This window comes from Dryobates pubescens, chromosome 19 (assembly GCF_014839835.1).
Source record: "Dryobates pubescens isolate bDryPub1 chromosome 19, bDryPub1.pri, whole genome shotgun sequence".
In the NCBI taxonomy this organism is placed as follows: domain Eukaryota; kingdom Metazoa; phylum Chordata; class Aves; order Piciformes; family Picidae; genus Dryobates; species Dryobates pubescens.
The window spans coordinates 3,486,673-3,505,153 of record NC_071630.1 but is presented as its reverse complement, the minus strand read 5'-3'; the positions used below and the strand labels follow the sequence as shown (position 1 = coordinate 3,505,153).

Here is an 18,481-nt window from a genome sequence, read left to right as displayed (position 1 = left end):
CACCAACCTCTCTGGGCAGCCTCTGCTGGGCTGAGGGAGCAGCTCTGCTGTGGCTCTCCTGGGAGGGGCAGGTCCTGAGCTGGGCACTGGCAGGGGGGCAGACACAAACCATCAGCAGCCTGGGCCCCTCCTGCCTTTCCCAAAGCCAGGCCTGGAGGAAAGTCCTGCTGGCTCTGGGAGCTCCCTGCAGCAGCTCTGCCTGTGGGCAGGGGGCAGATGCCCTCCAGCCCCACTGCTGCCCTCAGGTGCAGATCCTATCCTCACCCCTGGAGGTGTCTGCAGCTCCCTCCCAGCCCTGGCAGCTTTCAGCCCACAAGGCAGGGCCACAGCAGGGCCACAGCCCCTGGGCCAGCCCTGGAAACATTTGCCTGGGAGAGTCCAACTGCCCCAACCCTGACCCCAGCTCTGCCAGGGCACCACTGACCCATGGTACTCAGCACCACAGCTCCAGGGGCTTTGGAACCCCCTCCAGCACTGCCCTGAGCAGCCTGGGCCAGGCCTTGACAGCCCTTGAGGGAAGGAATTGATCCTCATGGCCAACCTGAACCTCCCCTGGGGCAACCAGAGGTCACAGACCCCCAGAGCTGGCAGGGACCCCAGGGCTCAGCCAGCTCCCAGCCCCTGCCATGGGCAGGGACACCTCACCCCACAGCAGGTTGCTCACAGCCACCTCCAGCCTGGCTGCAAACACCTCCAGGGCTGAGCAGGAGGCTTCCACCACCTCCCTGGGCAGCCTGGGCCAGGCTCTCACCACCCTCCTGGCCAACAACTTCTTCCTCACAGCCAATCTCCAGCTCCCCACTTCTCCTTTTGCTCCATCCCCCCCAGTCCTGGCCCTCCCTGACCCCCTCCAAAGTCCCTCCCCAGCTTCCCTGCAGCTCCTGGAAGGCCACCAGAAGGTCTCCCTGGAGCCTTCTCCTCTGCAGCCTGCACAACCCCAACTCTCTCAGGCTGTGCTCAGAGCAGAGCAGCTCCAGCCCTCTGCTCAGCCTCCTGTCCTGTCACTTACCCAGGGAGAAGAGACCAACCCCACCTGGAGCTGTAGAGAGCAGCTGGGAGGCTGCCAGAGGCCTGGAGCAGGCTGCCCAGAGAGGTTGTGGAGTCTCCTGCTCTGGAGCCTTCCCAGCCCTGCCTGGCTGTGTTCCTGTGCCCCCTGGGCTGGGTGCTGTGCTGCTGCCCTGCCAGGGGCTGGCACTGGCAGCTCTCCAGAGGTCTCTCCCTCAGCCTCCTCTTCCCCACACCAAGCCCCCCCAGGGCCCTCAGCTGCTCCTCCCCAGCCCTCTCCTCCAGCCCCCTCCCCACCTTGCTTGCCCTTCCCTGGCCCTGCTGCAGCTCCTCAGGGTCCTGCTGGCAGTGAGGAGCCCAGAGCTGAGCCCAGGCTTGCAGCTGCAGCCTGGCTGTGTGTGCAGGAAGGTTGCTGCAGGTCTTCTCTCACCTCTTCCCTGGCAGTCCAGGTGCCCCCTGCCCTGCTCTGCAGAGGAGGAACTCGAAGGGCAGGAGGCCTCTGTTCTCCAGCAGGAGGCTGCAGGCTCTCCTGCTGCCACTGACCATGGCCCCAAAGCTGATGGGGGAGGCAGGGCTGATGCTGTAGTGGCTGAAGACAGCTCTGGCTGACAGCTTCACTGGGATGACAGCAATGGCCTCACCTCCTGCACACAGGCTGGGCTCAATCACCTGCAACCAGAGGAGGGGCTTGGGAAACCACAGCCTCACAGGCTGCCAGGGGCTGGAAGGGACCCTGAAGGCCATCAGGTGCACCATGGAAGGATCAAAGGAAAGCCTTTGAGGCTTGAGGGTGCCTGAGCTGGCAGCCAGCTCCCCCAGCCAGGCCTGGGCTTGGCAGGAGCTGGGCAGAAAGGGCTTCCCAAACCTCCTGAGAGGCCACCAGGCTGCAGCCCATGCAGCAGGGTCACAGCTCCAGGGTGCCAGGGCCTGGAAGGGACCTCTGGAGAGCTGCCAGTGCCAGCCCCTGCCAGAGCAGGAGCACAGCACCCAGCCCAGGGGGCACAGGAACACATCCAGGCAGGGCTGCACAGGCTCCAGAGCAGGAGACTCCACAACCTCTCTGGGCAGCCTGCTCCAGGCCTCTGGCAGCCTCCCAGCCAAGAAGTTCTTCCTCCTGCTGAGGTGGAAGCTCCTGGGCTGCAGTTTCCAGCCCTTGCCTCTTGTGCTGCCCCAGGGCACAGTGAGCAGAGGCTGTCCCTGGCCCTCCCTTCCTGCCCCCCAGCCCTCAGCTCTTGATGGCCATTGCTCAGCTCCCTCTCAGCCTTCTCCTCTGCAGCCTGCACCCCCCAGGGCTCTCAGCCTCTCCTCACAGGGCAGCAGAGAGCAGCCCCAGCCCTGGGAGCCCATCCCAGGTGGCCACCAGCTCTCCCTCCCTGGCCCAATGCCTCCTCCAGAGCTGCAGCTTCAGCTTCTCTTAGGACCCTGGCAAGGGTTGGCTTGGAAGGGACCTTTCAGGGCCACCCAGTCCAAGCCCCTGGCCCTCAGCAGGGAGCTCTTCAACCACAGCAGGCTGCTCAGAGCCACAACCAACCTCAGCTGCACTGCTGGCAGCCATGGGGCAGCTCCCAGCTCCCTGGGCAGCCTGGGCCAGGCTCTCCCCACCCTCAGGGTCCAGCATTTCTCCTTCTCCCCACTCTCCATCTGCCTCTTGCAGCTCAAACCATCCCCCCTTGGCCTGGCACAAGTGGCCCTGCCCCAGACTCTGTCCCCAGCTTGCTGACTGTCCCCTTCCAGCCCCCCCAGGGAGACTCTGCTGTGTGAGAGAGAAGATTCCCCCCCAGCTAAAGCTTTCCTTGCAGCAGAGCCCCAGCCCAGCTGTGCCCAGCCTGTGCCCAGGCCCTCTGAGCTGACCTGGCACAGCAGGATGGGTCTGGCCTCAATGCTGATCTCCCTCTTGGGGTGGAAGAGCAGCTGGACAGGCACAGGGTGCTCAGAGGCTGGCAGCAGGCCCTGCTCTGGCTGCACACTGAGGTGGGAGAGCAGCTCAGGGCTGAAGGGGTCAGTGGTGTCCAGCCTGAACCTGGGGAGGAAGAGGAGGCAGGGAGGGAGGGAGGGAGGGAGGAGACCTCTGCAGTTGCCAGCCCAGGTGCCAGCAGCACAGCCAGGACCAGGTGGGGAAAGCCCAAAGCCAGGGGGGAACAATTCCAAGTGTGCCTGGGAGCCCCAGGCCCTGCCAGCAGTGCTGGGAGCTCAGCACCACCCCAGGGACTTCCCCTGCTGGAAAAGGGCTCTGAGCAGCAAGGACCTGGCCTGGGGCAGTGGAGCTCAGCAGGGATTGGCCTCAACTGCAGGGCCATGGAATCCCACCCAGCCTGGGGAGGCTTGGAAGGGACCCCTGGAGCTCCCCCAGCTCAGGCCCTGCCCCAGCAGGGCACCCACAGCACAGTGCCCAGGGGCACAGTGCCCAGGGGGGGTTGGAAGCTCTCCATACCAGGAGACTCCACAGCCTCTCTGGGCAGCCTGCTCCAGGCCTCCAGCAGCCTCACACCAAACAACTTTCTCCTCCTGGCTGCCAGGCTGTGCCCTCTGCCCCTTGGCCTGGCCCTGGGCACCCCTGAGCAGAGCCTGGCCCCAGCCTCCTGCCCCCCACAGCTCCTTCAGCTCCTGCTGAGCATTGCTTAGCTGCCCTCTGGGGCTGCTGGGAACAGCTCCTGGGCAGGGAGAGGAGGAGGCTGCAGGCCTGGGCAGAGGGTGGCAGCAGCTGGCACCCCCAGGGCAGGCAGCTGGGCTCACCTGAAGGCAATCTCATACTTGCCCTGGTTCCTCAGGGTCAGCTCCTGCCTGGCAGCCTCCAGCACCCTCAGGACCCCGAAGTCCACGCAGCCAGCTGCCCCTGCAGCACAGCCAGGGAGGGAGGCAGGGGGTGGGGAGGAGGCAGGGGGGCACCAGGCCCTGCTCAGCCAGGGGGGCACCAGGCCCTGCTCAGCCAGGCTGCCTCCTTGGAGGCCTTCTCTGCCTCCTCTGCTGCCCTTGGCTCAGAGGGACCTGCAGGGCTGAGCGGCCCCAGGAGCTCAGCCTCCTCCTCCTGCTTCCAAGCACAGATCCAAGCCTTGAGCCTTCAGGAGCTGCTTGGCCACAGCCCTGGGGACTCAGAGCCCCCACCTGAGGCTGCACACCCCGAGGTGCAGGGAGGAGAGCCCCAGAGCTCTCTGGGCCCTGGCAGTGCTTTGCTGCATGCAGCTGGCAGCAGGCCTCTGCCATGGATCTGTGCCAGGTCGCATTGCTATCCCCTCCCAGCCCACCCCACCTAGCCCACCCCACCTAGCCCACCCCACCCCACCCAGCCCCTCCCAGCCAGCCCAGCCAGCCCAGCCCACCCCACCCATCCCCTCCCAGCCCAGCCCAGCCCAGCCATCGCACCCCACCCCACTCATCCCCTCCCACCCCATCCCCTCCCACCCCAGCCCACCCAGCCCCTCCCCAGCTGCCCCCCAGCCCAGGCCCTGCACTCCTTGTGCTGCTCTGCTCAGGAGGCCTCCCCTGACCTTTGGGGACGCTGATGTCCAGAGCCACATCGTAGGCCTCAGCCTGGACCTGGATGTTCTCCACCTGCACAATCCCCTGCAGGTTCTCTGCATCTGAGACCTGAGGCAGCAAGCAGCAGACCCAGCTCAAGCCCAGCAGTGCCTGGGCTCTGCCAGCTGCCTCCAGCACAGCCTCCCCCTGCCTCACCTGAGGGCTTCCCAACCTGTTCCTCTCCCTGGGCTGCCCCAGCAGGGTTCAGAGACCCCCAGAGCTGGCAGGGCTGGCAGGGACCCCAGGGCTCAGCCAGCTCCAAGCCCCTGCCACGGGCAGGGACACCTCACCCCACAGCAGGTTGCTCACAGCCACCTCCAGCCTGGCTGCAAACACCTCCAGGCATCAGCAGGAGGCTTCCACCACCTCCCTGGGCAGCCTGGGCCAGGCTCTCACCACCCTCCTGGCCAACAACTTCTTCCTCACAGCCAATCTCCAGCTCCCCACTTCTCCTTTTGCTCCATCCCCCCCAGTCCTGTCCCTCCCTGGCCCCCTCCAAAGTCCCTCCCCAGCTTTCCTGCAGCCCCCTGCAGCTCCTGGAAGGCCACCAGAAGGTCTCCCTGGAGCCTTCTCCTCTGCAGCCTGCACAACCCCAACTCTCTCAGGCTGTGCTCAGAGCAGAGCAGCTCCAGCCCTCTGCTCAGCCTCCTGGCCCTGCTCTGGACACCTTCCAGCCCCTCCAGAGCCTTCCTGGCACAGAGGCTCCGGAGCTGGGTTCATACTGCAGGGAGGAACCTGCCAGCCCAGCTCTGGGAAGCAGGGCAAGAGTCCTGCCCCTGGGGAGGGGAAGCCTCCTGCAGCAGGGGAGCTGAGGGGGGAGCTGCTGGGGAGCAGCTGTGTGGAGAGAGAGCTGGGAGTGCTGGGGAGCAGCAAGGTCCTCATGAGCCAGCAAGGTGCCCTCATGGCCAGGAAGCTCCCTGGGGGGCATGCAGCAGAGTGTGGCCAGCAGGGCCAGGGAGCTTCTCCTCCCCTTCTGCTCTGCCCAAGTCAGGACACATTTGGGGTTTCAGCCTCTCAGGTCATGGAGTCCAAGCCTGAGCCCAGCCCTGCCAGGGCACCACCAGCCCCTGGCCCTCAGCACCACAGCTCCAGGGCTGTGAATCCCCTCCAGGGCTGGGCACTCCACCACTGCCCTGGGCAGCCTGGGCCAGGCCTTGGCCACCCTCAAGGGGAAGAAATTGTTCCTCATGTCCAACCCAAACCTGCCCTGGGGCAGCCTGAGGCCATTTCCTCTTCTCCTGTCTCCGGATCCTTGCCCTCCCTCTGCTCTCCTCTGCCCCAGTGAGGCCACATCTGTGTCCAGCTCTGGGCTCCCAGCTCAGGAGGGACAGGGAACTGCTGGGCAGAGCCCAGGGCAGGCTGCAGAGCTGCTGAGGGGCCTGGGGCAGCTCTGGGAGCAGCAAAGGCTGAGAGAGCCCTGGGGCTGAGAGCCTGCAGCAGAGCAGCCCCAGAGGGCAGCTGAGCAATGCTCAGCAAGAGCTAAAGGAGCTGTGGGGGGCAGGAGGCTGGGGCCAGGCTCTGCTCAGGGGTGCCCAGGGGCAGGCCAGGGGGCAGAGGGCACAGCCTGGCAGCCAGGAGGCTGCAGCTGAGCAGGAGCAGACAGAGAGATCTCTAAGCACCACCTGCAGTGAGGGTCCCAGGGTGCCAAGGCTGCTCCTGAGGGCTCAGCCGTGGCTGCCCCACAGGGCAGGGCACAGGGCTGTGCCAGGCAGGGCCCCCCAGCCCCTCACCTCCAGGCAGATCATCTTCTTCACACTCAGAGCCTTGGTGGCCTTGAAGCAGAGCTGCAGGGCCAGCTCCGAGCGGGGCCCAACGCTGCCCCGGCGCTGGGACACGGAGAAGGCCTGGCCGAGGGGCTCCAGCCCAGAGAGCTGCCAGGCCAGGGGCAGGGGGCAGCGGTTCTGCAGCAGCAGGGTCCTGCTCTGCTCCCTGCACAGACACCAAGGCTCAGTGCCAGCTCCTGAGGGCACAGCACAGACTCAGATCCATAGAGGAGGTTAGGCTGGAAGGGACCCCAGAGACCATCCAGCCCCAGCCCCCTGCCATGGGCAGGGACCCTCCCCCCAGCCCAGGCTGCTCCAGGCCTCATCCAGCCTGGTCCTCAGCACCTCCAGGCAGGAGGCAGCCACAGCCTCCCTGGGCAGCCTGGGCCAGGCTCTCCCCAGCCTCCCTGCCAACCATTCCTTCCTCCTCTCCACTCTCCCTCTGCCAGCTCCAAGCCATTCTCCCTGCTCCTGGCACTCCCAGCCCTTGCCCACAGTCCCTCCCCAGCTCTCCTGCAGCCCTTCAGCTCCTGCAAGGTTGCTCTCAGCTCTGCCTGCAGCCTTCTCTGCTGCAGGCTGCACAGCCCCAAGCCTCCCAGCCTGGCCCCACAGGGGAGGCTCTGCAGCCTCTCAGCATCTCTGTGGCCTCCTCTGGAGCCTCTGCAGCAGCTCCAGGTCCTCCTTGTGCTGGGGGCCCCAGAGCTGGAGGCAGTGCTGCAGGGGGGCTCTGAGCAGAGCAGGGCAGAGGGGCAGAATCCCCTCCCTGTGCTGCTGCTCTCCCTGCTCTGGCTGCAGCTCAGCACTCAGCTGGCTCTGGGCTGCCAGGGCCCAGTGCTGGCTCCTGGGCACCTTGGCACCCCCTGGCACCCCCAAGGCCTTCTCCTCCCCAGCCCTGCCTGGATGTGTCCCTGTGCCCCCTGGGCTGGGTGCTGTGCTCCTGCCCTGCCAGGGGCTGGCACTGGCAGCTCTCCAGAGGTCCCTTCCAGCCCCTGGCACCCTGGGAGCTGGGATCCCATCCAAGCAGCAACCCAAGCCCCCCCTGGCCACCAAACCATGGCCCCAGGTTCCCTGAACACCTCCAGGCTGGGACCTCCACCAAGCTCCTGGGCAGGCTGCTGAGCCAAGGCAGCAGGGAGCCAGCAGCTGGGAAGTGCTGGGAGCAGGAGGGCTGTGGCCCAGGCTCCCATCTGAGCAGCCCCACAGCCAGGGGAGGGGAAGGGCAGCTCCAGCAGAGCCCCCAGCAGCAGGGGGGCCCTGGCCTGCCTGACCTGTGCAGGAGCACCCTGCTGAACTGCAGCTGCTTGGGGCTGACCCCCAGCTCCACCTGCACCCCCTGGCAGCACAGCCTGAACACCACTGGCTCTGGGTTGTCCTTGATGCTGCAGATGAGGCTGTCCTCCACCAGGCCAGCTGAGGTGGGGTAGGCCCAGAGGCTCAGCTCCTGGCCAAGGGAAAGGGAGAAGAACATTGAGTGAGCAGCAGGGACAGCTCCTGGGCTCTGCTGCTGCCTGCCCTCCCCTGCCTGGCCCCTACCTGCTTCTCCTTAGCTTTCAGCTTCATGCTGGGAGGCTCCAAGAGGAAGGTGTCTGCTTTGCCATCCCTCTGAAAGGAGAAGCTCACCTCTGCCTCCAGGGGGGTGGCATTCAGGATGGTGATCTTCTCACAGTTGCTGGGGTGCTGCAGAGCCTTGTACCTGACACACAGCGGGGCAAAGGCTGCAGGGGAGCCCCAGTGGGCTCCACTCTGACAGCACAAAGCTGAAGTGGAACCAGCCCAAACCCAAGGGTCCCAGAGGCACTGGGAGGTGCTGGCAACAGGAGCAGGCAGGACAGGGAGGACCAAAGTGATGAGCAGAGCCTAATGAAACTGCAACTGAGGTGAATTAAAGCCTGGAGAAACAGAAGCAGTGCAGCTGCACAGCTGGCACTGGGCTGGCAGGGAGCCTCCAAGGGCCTCCTGGCCAAGGCCTGCAGGCAGCAGGGCCAGCTCCAGCTGCAGCAGGCTGCCCAGGGACACAGCCAGGCTGAGCTGGAAGGGCTGCAGGGATGGAGCCTCCACCACCTCCCTGGGCAGCCTGGGCCAGGCTCTCCCCAGCCTCCCTCTGCACAGCTTCCTCCTCAGCTCCAACCTAACTCTGCCCTGCTCCAGCTCCAAACCATTGCCCCTGGGCCTATCCCCACAGCCCCTTCTCAGCAGTCCCTGCCCAGCCTGCCTGCAGCTGCCCTGCAGCTCTGCAGCTGCAGCTCTCAGCTCTGCCTGCAGCCTTCTCTGCTGCAGGCTGCACAGCCCCAACCCTCCCAGCCTGGCCCCAGGGCAGAGGTTCTGCAGCCCTCTGAGCATCTCTGTGGCCTCCTCTGGAGCCTCTCCAGCAGCTCCAGGTCTCTCTTGTGCTGGGCTCCCACAGCTGGCCCCAGCCCTGCAGGGGAGGTCTCCCCAGTGCAGAGCAGAGGGGCAGGATCCTCTCTCTCCAGCTCTGGCCACCCTGCTCTGGCTGCAGCCCAGGCTGCCCTTGGCCTCCTGTGCTGCCAGTGCCCAGTGCTGGCTCCTGCCCAGCTGCTCCCCCAGCACCCCCAGGTTCCTCTCTGCAGGCCATGCCTCTGAGAGCCAGGACAGCTCTGTGCCCCAGCAGCACAGCAGAGCACAAGCAGCCTAAGGGAAAGCCTCACCACAGCCAGGGGTACCTTGCATGCTGCCCCTGCCCATCCTTGGCTTCCTTTGGTGCCCACCCCAGGCCTGATGCCCCCAGCAGAGCCCAGGCCACCTGTGGAGGATTCCCACAAACCAGGGGTTGAAGCAGGAGCACAGCAGGCACCTGGGCTCTGCCCCTGCCCTGCTGCTCTGGAGCAGGCTGCCCAGAGAGGTTGTGGAGTCTCCTGCTCTGGAGCCTCCCCAGCCCTGCCTGGATGTGTTCCTGTGCCCCCTGGGCTGGGTGCTGTGCTCCTGCCCTGCCAGGGGCTGGCACTGGCAGCTCTCCAGAGGTCCCTTCCAGCCCCTGGCACCCTGGGAGCTGTGACCTCCCAGCTGCTGAAGCTGAGATGGGGGCTGAGCAGTGACCCCAGGTCGCCTCCAGGCTGGCAGCAGCAGCTGGCTGTGGCCACCAAAGCCCTCTGCAGGTTAGGGAGAGCAGCCCCAGCCCTGCCCAGCTCCTCCAACACTCCTGGGGCTCAAGTCCCCACAGCCTTGCTCCTTCCAACCCCCCAGCTCTCTGCCTGGGCCTGCCCTGGGCAGGGAATATCCCTGGAGGATGTTCCTGGGAGCAAGGCTCTGCAGATCCCACCCCAGCACCTCCCCCCCTGCCAGCAGCCCCCCAGGGCACTCCCAGGGCTGGGCAGCACCTACCAGGCTCTGGACTTGCCACACAGCAGGGGCCCAAAGTGGAACACCCCAGTGCTCAGCACAAACTCCTTGGAGATGATGGCATCAGCTGCCTTGCTCCTCCTGCAGCGAGGGAACACCACCCTGGGCAGAGGGCAGCAGAGGATGAGGAGCTGGGAGCTGGCTCTGAGCAGGGGAGCTGCTGCCAGAGCCCTGCCTCTGAGTGCTGCACCAGCTCCAGCCTGGGGGAGCACAGAGCCTCTCAGGCTGGAGCAGAGCCTCAGGAGCACCCAGGGCCAACCCAGAGCCCTGCTCTGCAAGGCTCAGCCCCAAACCACAGCCCCAGGCCCCACAGCCAAGCCACCTCTGAACACAGCCAGGCCTGGGGACTCCACCACCTCCCTGGGCAGCACTTTCCAGGCCCTGAGCACTCCTGCTGGGAACAACTCTGCCTCCTGCCCAGTCTGACCCTGCCCTGCTGCAGCCTGAGGCCATTGCCTCTCTTCTGGCTCCAGGTCCCTCTGAGCAGAGCCCAGCAGCAGCCTCTCCACAGCCTCCTCTCAGGGAGCTGCAGGCAGCAGTGAGGTCTCCCCTCAGCCTCCTCTGTCTCTCCCTGACCATCCCCAGCTCCCTCAGGCTCTCTCCAGCAGATTTCTTCCCCAGGCCCTTCCCAGCTCCCCTGCCCTGGCTCCAGCACCTCCCCAGCTCTCTTGGACCGAGCTGCCCAGAGCTGAGCCCCGGGGCAGCAGTGCCCGGGGGCTGTGTGCTGCCCCTCACCCTGGCTCCTGGCAGATGGTGGGGTACAGGCAGGTGCCCCTGCAGAGCAGCTGGTAAGGTCTCCTGGTGCCCAGCAGCTCGAAGTGCAGCCTCTGCTCAAAGGTGCCCAGCAGCAGGGAGCTGAAGTGGACCTGCAGCTCCAGCTGGCCCCGGGCAGGCAGCACCCAGCGGCCCCTGGCAGGGAGAGGAAGCCTCAGGCACCGCTGGGCAGCACAGGGCAGCAGGGGGGGCTGGGGGGGGCCGGGGTGAGGACCCCCCAGGGGGATCCTGCTCCCCCCCAGCTCACCTGGCAGCTCTGCCTGGGGGTGGCACGGCGCCCAGGGGGCTCTGCTGCCCCTCAGGGCAAGGTCTGGGGGGTCCTGTGGCTGGCCTCTGGGGGTCCCTCCTGCCGTGGCCAGAGCTCTGCCTCCTCCTCACAGCCTCCTGGCTCCTCGAGGCTTTCTCCCTGCTCGAGTGGCCCCTGGCTGGGGGCCCCTGCTCCTCTGAGGCCTTCACCCCAACAGGGAGAGAGCAAAGGCAGGTGAGAGCCAGCACTGCAGGGGTGCTGAGCAGAGCAGGGGGGCAGAATCCCCTCCCTGCCCCTGCTGCCCCCCACAGGGCTGCCTCTGGGCTGCCAGGGCCTGCTGCCAGCTCCTGCCTGCTCGGCACCTCCCAGCTGGCAGGGTCTGAGGTGCAGGGTTTGTAGAAGCCTCAGCCCTGGAGGTGTTTGCAGCCAGGCTGGAGGTGGCTGTGAGCAACCTGCCCTGCTGTGAGGTGTCCCTGCCCAGGGCTGGCTGAGCCCTGGGGTCCCAGGCAGCTCTGGGACTCAGGGGAGGCTTTGCCTCTCCTCTGCCAGCCCCTGCCTGTGCCTCAAGCAGAGCTCTCTGCCTCCCCTGGGCAGCCAGCAGGGATCCCAGCAGGCACAGAGCCCCCTCACATCCTCACTGCCCTCCCACCCTGCCCCCCCTGCCCCCACCCAGCCCTGCCCTGGCACCTTGGCTGTGGGCACAGAGGGGGCATCCACCACACTGCTGGCATCCTCCTTCTCCCCTGGCACAACCAAGGTGAACTGCTGGAGGGCTGCAGGCAGCTCCCTCCTGGCTGGGTACTGAACCACGGAGTAGAAGGCAGTGGAGGGGATGGGAGGCCCCAGGGCACCCAGGCCCAGCTCACCCAGGACCTGAAGCAGAAGAGCAAACCTGGGTCATGCCCCTGGCACCTCCACCCCACCTCAAGACACTGAGCACAGCCCCACACCCTGCCCAGAGCAGTGCCAGCTCCTACAGGTGCCACCTGCAGAGGAATCTCTGCCCTGAGTGACTCAGCTGAAGGATCCCCTGGCCAGGAGCTGCCCTGGCACCAGCTGAAGGATCCCCTGGCCAGGAGCTGCCCTGGCATCAGCTGAAGGATCCCCTGGCCAGGAGCTGCCCTGGCACCAGCTGAAGGATTCCCCTGGCCAGGAGCTGCCCTGGCACCAGCTGAAGGATTCCCCTGGCCAGGAGCTGCCCTGGCACCAGCTGAAGGATTCCCCTGGCCAGGAGCTGCCCTGGCACCAGCTGAAGGATTCCCCTGGCCAGGAGCTGCCCTGGCACCAGCTGAAGGATTCCCCTGGCCAGGAGCTGCCCTGGCACCAGCTGAAGGATTCCCCTGGCCAGGAGCTGCCCTGGCACCAGCTGAAGGATTCCCCTGGCCAGGAGCTGCCCTGGCACCAGCTGAAGGATTCCCCTGGCCAGGAGCTGCCCTGGCATCAGCTGAAGGATTCCCCTGGCCAGGAGCTGCCCTGGCACCAGCTGAAGGATTCCCCTGGCCAGGAGCTGCCCTGGCACCAGCTGAAGGATTCCCCTGGCCAGAAGCTGCCCTGGCACCAGCTGAAGGATTCCCCTGGCCAGGAGCTGCCCTGGCACCAGCTGAAGGATTCCCCTGGCCAGGAGCTGCCCTGGCACCAGCTGAAGGATTCCCCTGGCCAGGAGCTGCCCTGGCACCACCTCTCTTTCCAGACAGGAGGCCTGGCCAGGGAGGGCTCCCTCTGTGCCCCCATCCCAGGCACAGGGCCCTTGTGGGGCAGCAGCTGCAGCCTGGACAGGGCTCTGCTGTTGTCACCTGGTAGGACACAGGGTGCCAGGGCCCAGCCCAGGGCCCTGCTCTGTACCTGCTCTGCCCTTGGCAGCTTGCTGCTCTCCAGCAGTGTCCTCAGCACCTCTCCAGGGCTCAGCACCTCGATGGCCAAGCAGGGCACCCCAACGTCCTGGCTGCTGGCTGAGCCTGCTGCACCTCCTCCTGCCAGCTGGGACAGCTTGGAGTCCTGCAGAGGCTTCAGCTCCTTCTCCAGCTTCTCCTTCTCCAGGTGCTGCTCCTGCAGCCTCTGCTGCTGCTGCTCCTGCAGCCTCTGCTGCTGCTGCTCCTGCAGCCTCTGCTGCTGCTGCTCCTGCAGCCTCTGCTGCTGCTGCTCCTGCAGCCTCTGCTGCTGCTCTCTGTCCCTGCTGCCGCGGCCGGACGCGTGCCGGTGCCGCTCGGCCGCTGCCTGCTGCCCCTGCCCAGCAGGGGCCAGCAGCACCCCCTGCACCCTGTCCCAGCAGGACAGGATGTGTGCCACCTCCTTCTGGGAGGCCTCATAAGCCTTAAACCTCAGAGCCAAGCTCTTCTCACTCTCCCTCTGGCCTTTGCCTTTGGGTTCCTCCTGTTCTGGCTCGGAGGGCTGCAGAGCATCTGCCAGGGGAACCTTGCCCTGCTTCTGCCCTTCCTTGCCCTGCTTCCTCTCCTCCTCCTCCCTGCTCTGCTTCTCCTCCTCCTCCTTGCTCTGCTTCTCCTCCTCTTCCTTGCTCTGCTTCTCCTCTTCCTTGCTCTGCTTCTCCTCCTCTTCCTTGCTCTGCTTCTCCTCTTCCTTGCTCTGCTTCTCCTCCTCCTCCTTGCTCCCTGCAGCAGAGTCTGGGTGCTCCTGGACAGCCTCCTCCTGGTCTGCTCTCACAGTGACCTCCCTGTGGCTGCTGGTGGCCTCGTTGGAGCTGCTGGTGGATGAGCTCTGGGCAGGAGGAGCAGGAGAAAGCTGTCAGCATTTCTAGGCCCAGGTGCTGCAGGACACTGATGATCCCCAGCACTGCTGGAGGCTGGGCAGGGACTGGCTGGAGAGCAGCCCTGGAGCAAAGGCCTTGGGGGTGCTGGGGGAGGAGAGGCTCAGCAGCAGCCAGCTGCTGCCCCACACCAACCCCCCCAGGGCCCTCAGCTGCTCCTCCCCAGCCCTCTCCTCCAGCCCCTTCCCCACCTTGCTTGCCCTTCCCTGGCCCTGCTGCAGCTCCTCAGGGTCCTGCTGGCAGTGAGGAGCCCAGAGGTGAGCCCAGGACTCAAGCTGAGGCCTCCCCAGTGCCCATTCCAGGGGCCTCATCCCTGCCCTGCTGCCACCCATGGGTGCCCAGCAGCACCCTGAGCAGAGCTGCAGCTCAGCAGGAAGGTGCCCAGGAGGCTCTTGCTCACCTACCTGCATGGCCAGAGCTTGACTTCCCTTCCCTTTGTCTTTGCCATGCTTACTCTTCCCCTGCTTAAACCTCTTCAGCTCTTCTTCCTCCTCCAAGTGCTTGTCCCCAGGCTCTCCAGCCAGCTGCTCCATGGCCCTGCAGCCAGGCAAAGAGAAAACAGCTCTGAGAGTCACCCCCCAGAGCCCTGGGCTCCTGCACTGCCTCTGTGCTGCACTTCACTCACTGCCCCTGGGGCTATGCAGAGCCCTCAGAACCTTTCCATGGACCTGGGGGAGGCTGAGAACATCTCCCTCTGCTGAGCCCACAGCTGCAGCTCTGTGCCCAGCTCTGCAGCCTCTGTGCCAGGAAGGCTCTGGAGGGGCTGGAAGGTGCCCAGAGCAGGGCCAGGAGGCTGAGCAGAGGGCTGGAGCTGCTCTGCTCTGAGCACAGCTTGAGAGAGTTGGGCTTGTGCAGGCTGGGGAGGAGAAGGCTCCAGGGAGACCTTCTGGTGGCCTTCCAGGAGCTGCAGGGGGCTGCAGGAAAGCTGGGGAGGGACTTTGGAGGGGGTCAGGGAGGGCCAGGACTGGGGGGGATGGAGCAAAAGGAGAAGTGGAGAGCTGGAGATTGGCTGTGAGGAAGAAGTTGTTGGCCAGGAGGGTGGTGAGAGCCTGGCCCAGGCTGCCCAGGGAGGTGGTGGAAGCCTCCTGCTCAGCCCTGGAGGTGTTTGCAGCCAGGCTGGAGGTGGCTGTGAGCAACCTGCTGTGGGGTGAGGTGTCCCTGCCCAGGGCAGGGGCTTGGAGCTGGCTGAGCCTTGGGGTCCCTGCCAGCCCTGCCAGCTGTGGGGTTCTAAAGTGAGGAAAGGCAGGAGGGGACCCTCAGGGCCAGCCACAGCTGGGCCTGGCTGCACCCCAAGGGGGAACTGTGCTGCTCCTGCAGCACACTGCCCAGGGCTGCTCCAGCTCCCCTGCACCCTGCTGCCTGAAGCTCTCTCTTGGTCCCCCAGCCCAGCTTCCCATCCCCTCACACCCACTGACCCCTGGGGCAAATTCCCTGCAGGTCCCTTCCAGGTCACCCAGCCCAAGCCTGAGCCCAGCCCTGCAGGGCACCCCCAGCCCAGGGCCCTCAGCACCACAGCCCCAAGGCTTGGAAAGCCCTCCGGGGATGGAGACTCCAGCACTGCCCTGGGCAGGGAGCTTCCTCCGTTGCTGGCAGCCAGGGAGGTTCCTCCTGCTCCTGGGGGGCAGCAGCAGGCACCAGACAGGGGAAACCTGCTGGGGGGCAGCTCCATGGAGAAGGAGCTGGGAGAGCTGGGGGGCAGCAGGCTCTGCAGGGCACAGCAATGAGCCTGGGGCCAGCAGGGCTGGGGAGGTTCTGCTGCCCCTCTGCTCTGCCCTGCTCAGACCACAGCTGTGGCCAGGGCTGGGTCCCCAGCCCCAGAGAGACAGAGAGCTGCTGGGGAGAGGCCAAGGGAGGCTGGGAGGATGCTGCAGGGCCTGCAACAGCTCTGCTGGGAGGAGAGGCTGAGAGCCCTGGGGGTCTTTAGCCTGGAGAAGGCTGAGAGGAGATCTGAGCAAGGTCTGCAAAGATCTGAGGGGTGGGGGAAGGAGGGAGGGGCCGGCGGGGAGGGGCCGGCGGGGAGGGGCCAGGCTCCTTGGGTGGTGCCCAGGGACAGGACAAGGCTCAAGAGGTCTGAGCTGGGATCCAGGATTTGAGCAGGAGGAGGAAGTTGCTTGGGGTGAGGCTGCTGAGGCCTGCAGCAGGCTGCCCAGAGAGGATTGGAGTCTCCTCTGGAGAGCTTCCAGCCCCGCCCCGGCTGTGTCCCTGGGTGCCCTGCCCTGGGTGCCCTGCCCTGGCAGGGGGCTGGGCTGGGTGAGCTCCAGAGCTCCCCTCCAAGCCCCCTGCGGTCGTGTGGTGCCGAGGCGGCAGGCAGCATCCTGGTGCCGCTTGGCACGGAGCGCCCGGAGCCCCCCGGGCTCAGCCCAGCCCCCCGGGCAGGGGCAGCCTGGCAGACCTCAGCGTCCCGCGGCGCCGGCGGCTGCTGCCCCGCGGCCGAGCCTGCTGCTCCGGGGGGACCCCGCGCCGCTGCTCCGGGGGGACCCCGCGCCGCTGCTCCGGGGGGGCTCCGCGCCGCTGCTCCGGGGGGGCTCCGCACTGCTCCGGGGGGGCTCCGCGCCGCTGCTCCGGGGGGGCTCCGCGCCGCTGCTCCGGGGGGGCTCCGTGCCGCTGCTCCGGGGGGGCTCCGCGCCGCTGCTCCGGGGGGGCTCCGCACTGCTCCGGGGGGGCTCCGCGCCGCTGCTCCGGGGGGGCTCCGCGCCGCTGCTCCGGGGGGGCTCCGCACTGCTCCGGGGGGGCTCCGCGCCGCTGCTCCGGGGGGGCCCCGCGCCGCTGCTCCGGGGGGGCTCCGCACTGCTCCGGGGGGACCCCGCGCCGCTGCTCCGGGGGCGCTCCGCGCCGCTGCTCCGGGGGGGCTCCGTGCCGCTGCTCCGGGGGGGCTCCGTGCCGCTGCTCCGGGGGGACCCCGCACTGCTGCTCCGGGGGGGCTCCGCGCCGCTGCTCCGGGGGGGCTCCGCGCCGCTGCTCCCCCGGCGCCGCTTCCCCCCTGCCGGCCGCCGCCGGCCGCCGCCGCAGCCCTGCGGCAGGGACAGGAGAGAGCATCGGCGGAGCTCTGCTGGGGGGTGGCCGTGAGGGGCCACAGCGCTGCCCCCGGCCAGCCCCCCGGACCAGCCCCAGCCTGGGAGCTCTGCCTGGCACCGGCGTGGTGGGCACCTGGCTGCTGCCCATAGAGCCACAGCAGCCTGAACTGCAGCCACAGCAGAGCTCAGCACCCCCAGCTCTCAGCCTGTGCCCAGGGCAGAGCTCAGCACCCCCAGCTCCCAGCCTGTGCCCAGGGCAGAGCTCAGCACCCCCAGCTCCCAGCCTGTGCCCAGGGCAGAGCTCAGCACCCCCAGCTCCCAGCCTGTGCCCAGGGCAGAGCTCAGCACCCCCAGCTCCCAGCCTGTGCCCAGGGCAGAGCTCTGCCAGCCTCAGCTCTGCTAGGTTTTCATGAGCTGCACCAAGGCAGGAGGTGGAAGGCCTCCTAAAATCCCCTCTCATCATCTCTGCTCTCACCCAGCTGCACAGGGCAAGGGTGATGGCTCTGGAGACATTTGGGTGCAGGGAGGTGAGGAGAAGAGATCAGGGAGGCAGGGAGTTGGAGTCTTACCTTGCAGCTCCTCTGCAGCTCTCTGCCTGGCTTGCCAAGAGCCATAGTCCTGGAGCAGGTTCACAAAATAGATGTGAGGGCAGTTTCCAACAGCTTTGAGCAGGCAGAGCAGGGCTGAGGCCATGCTGCTGGCAAAGGAGGTCTCCAGGCCATCAAACACCACCCCCTGGCAGCAGTCACTCCGCTGTGGGGAGAGGCATTGAGGGTCAGCCAGGGAATGCAGAGCCACAGCTGGCACTGGGCTGGCAGGGAGCCTCCAAGGGCCTCCTGGCCAAGGCCTGCAGGCAGCAGGGGCAGCTCCAGCTGCAGCAGGCTGCCCAGGGACACAGCCAGGCTGAGCTGGAAGGGCTGCAGGGATGGAGCCTCCACCACCTCCCTGGGCAGCCTGGGCCAGGCTCTCCCCAGCCTCCCTCTGCACAGCTTCCTCCTCAGCTCCAACCTAACTCTGCCCTGCTCCAGCTCCAAACCATTGCCCCTGGGCCTATCCCCACAGCCCCTTCTCAGCAGTCCCTCCCCAGCCTGCCTGCAGCTGCCCTGCAGCTCTGCAGCTGCAGCTCTCAGCTCTGCCTGCAGCCTTCTCTGCTGCAGGCTGCACAGCCCCAACCCTCCCAGCCTGGCCCCAGGGCAGAGGTTCTGCAGCCCTCTGAGCATCTCTGTGGCCTCCTCTGGAGCCTCTCCAGCAGCTCCAGGTCTCTCTTGTGCTGGGGTCCCACAGCTGGCCCCAGCCCTGCAGGTGAGGTCTCCCCAGAGCAGAGCAGAGGGGCAGGATCCTCTCTCTCCAGCTCTGGCAGTGCTGCTCTGGCTGCAGCCCAGGCTGCCCTTGGCCTCCTATGCTGCCAGTGCCCAGTGCTGGCTCCTGCCCAGCTGCTCCCCCAACCCCAGCACCCCCAAGTTCCTCTCTTCAGGGCTGCTCTTTGTCCTCATCAGCTTGAGGACTTGCCAGGAGCCTCTGCAGGGTTGGTGCTCAGACACCATTGAGCCCTGGAGGATGCTCCAAGTCCCCTGTGCCCCTCCAGAGCTGGGGGCCTCTCTCCAGCACTGGCCATCATACAGAGCTGCTGCAGCCCTCTCATCACCTTGGTGGCCTCCTGTGGACCTGCTCCATGAGGTCCAGGTCCCTCTTGTGTTGGGGGTCCCACACCAGGGCACAGCCCCCCCAGGTGAGGTCTCCCCAGAGCAGGTGTCAAAGGGCAGCAGCCATCACGGGCCTGAGCTTTCCCCATGGCTCTGCCAGCCCTGCAGCTTCACCTCCACCAGCAGGACTCCCTCCTCCTCCTCCCCCTCCCCCAGCTGCCCCTCTCCAGCAGGAAGCTCTCCTTCCCCCCACACCACCTACCTGCAGCCTTTCAGAGAGGATGGCCACCAGCAGCTCCTGGGGCAGCAGGCAGCCCCTGGGGCCCAGCTCTGCTGCGGTGCTCTCAGTGCTGCTCAGCTGTGCAGGGAGGGGGCAGAGGGAGGAGAGCTGCAGGAGCCCA

The 18,481-nt window shown here is 66.7% G+C and overlaps 1 protein-coding gene across 1 annotated transcript in view; it reads right to left on the bottom strand.

The window, feature by feature from the left end:
* Positions 1-18,481, bottom strand: part of HYDIN (HYDIN axonemal central pair apparatus protein) — a 125,265-nt gene that overhangs the window by 32,172 nt on the left and 74,612 nt on the right. Inside the window, exons 38-53 of the mRNA XM_054170294.1 lie at positions 17,007-17,190; positions 15,860-16,434; positions 13,214-13,365; positions 12,743-13,066; positions 12,505-12,637; positions 11,371-11,535; positions 10,377-10,579; positions 9,624-9,743; positions 7,818-7,977; positions 7,553-7,725; positions 6,252-6,450; positions 4,491-4,590; positions 3,739-3,838; positions 2,857-3,025; positions 1,436-1,674; positions 73-86 (exon numbers count right to left, since the gene is read on the bottom strand). Coding sequence (XP_054026269.1) covers positions 73-86; positions 1,436-1,674; positions 2,857-3,025; positions 3,739-3,838; positions 4,491-4,590; positions 6,252-6,450; positions 7,553-7,725; positions 7,818-7,977; positions 9,624-9,743; positions 10,377-10,579; positions 11,371-11,535; positions 12,505-12,637; positions 12,743-13,066; positions 13,214-13,365; positions 15,860-16,434; positions 17,007-17,190 — 3,010 coding nt within the window. The remainder of the gene's footprint in view (positions 1-72; positions 87-1,435; positions 1,675-2,856; positions 3,026-3,738; positions 3,839-4,490; positions 4,591-6,251; positions 6,451-7,552; positions 7,726-7,817; positions 7,978-9,623; positions 9,744-10,376; positions 10,580-11,370; positions 11,536-12,504; positions 12,638-12,742; positions 13,067-13,213; positions 13,366-15,859; positions 16,435-17,006; positions 17,191-18,481) is intronic.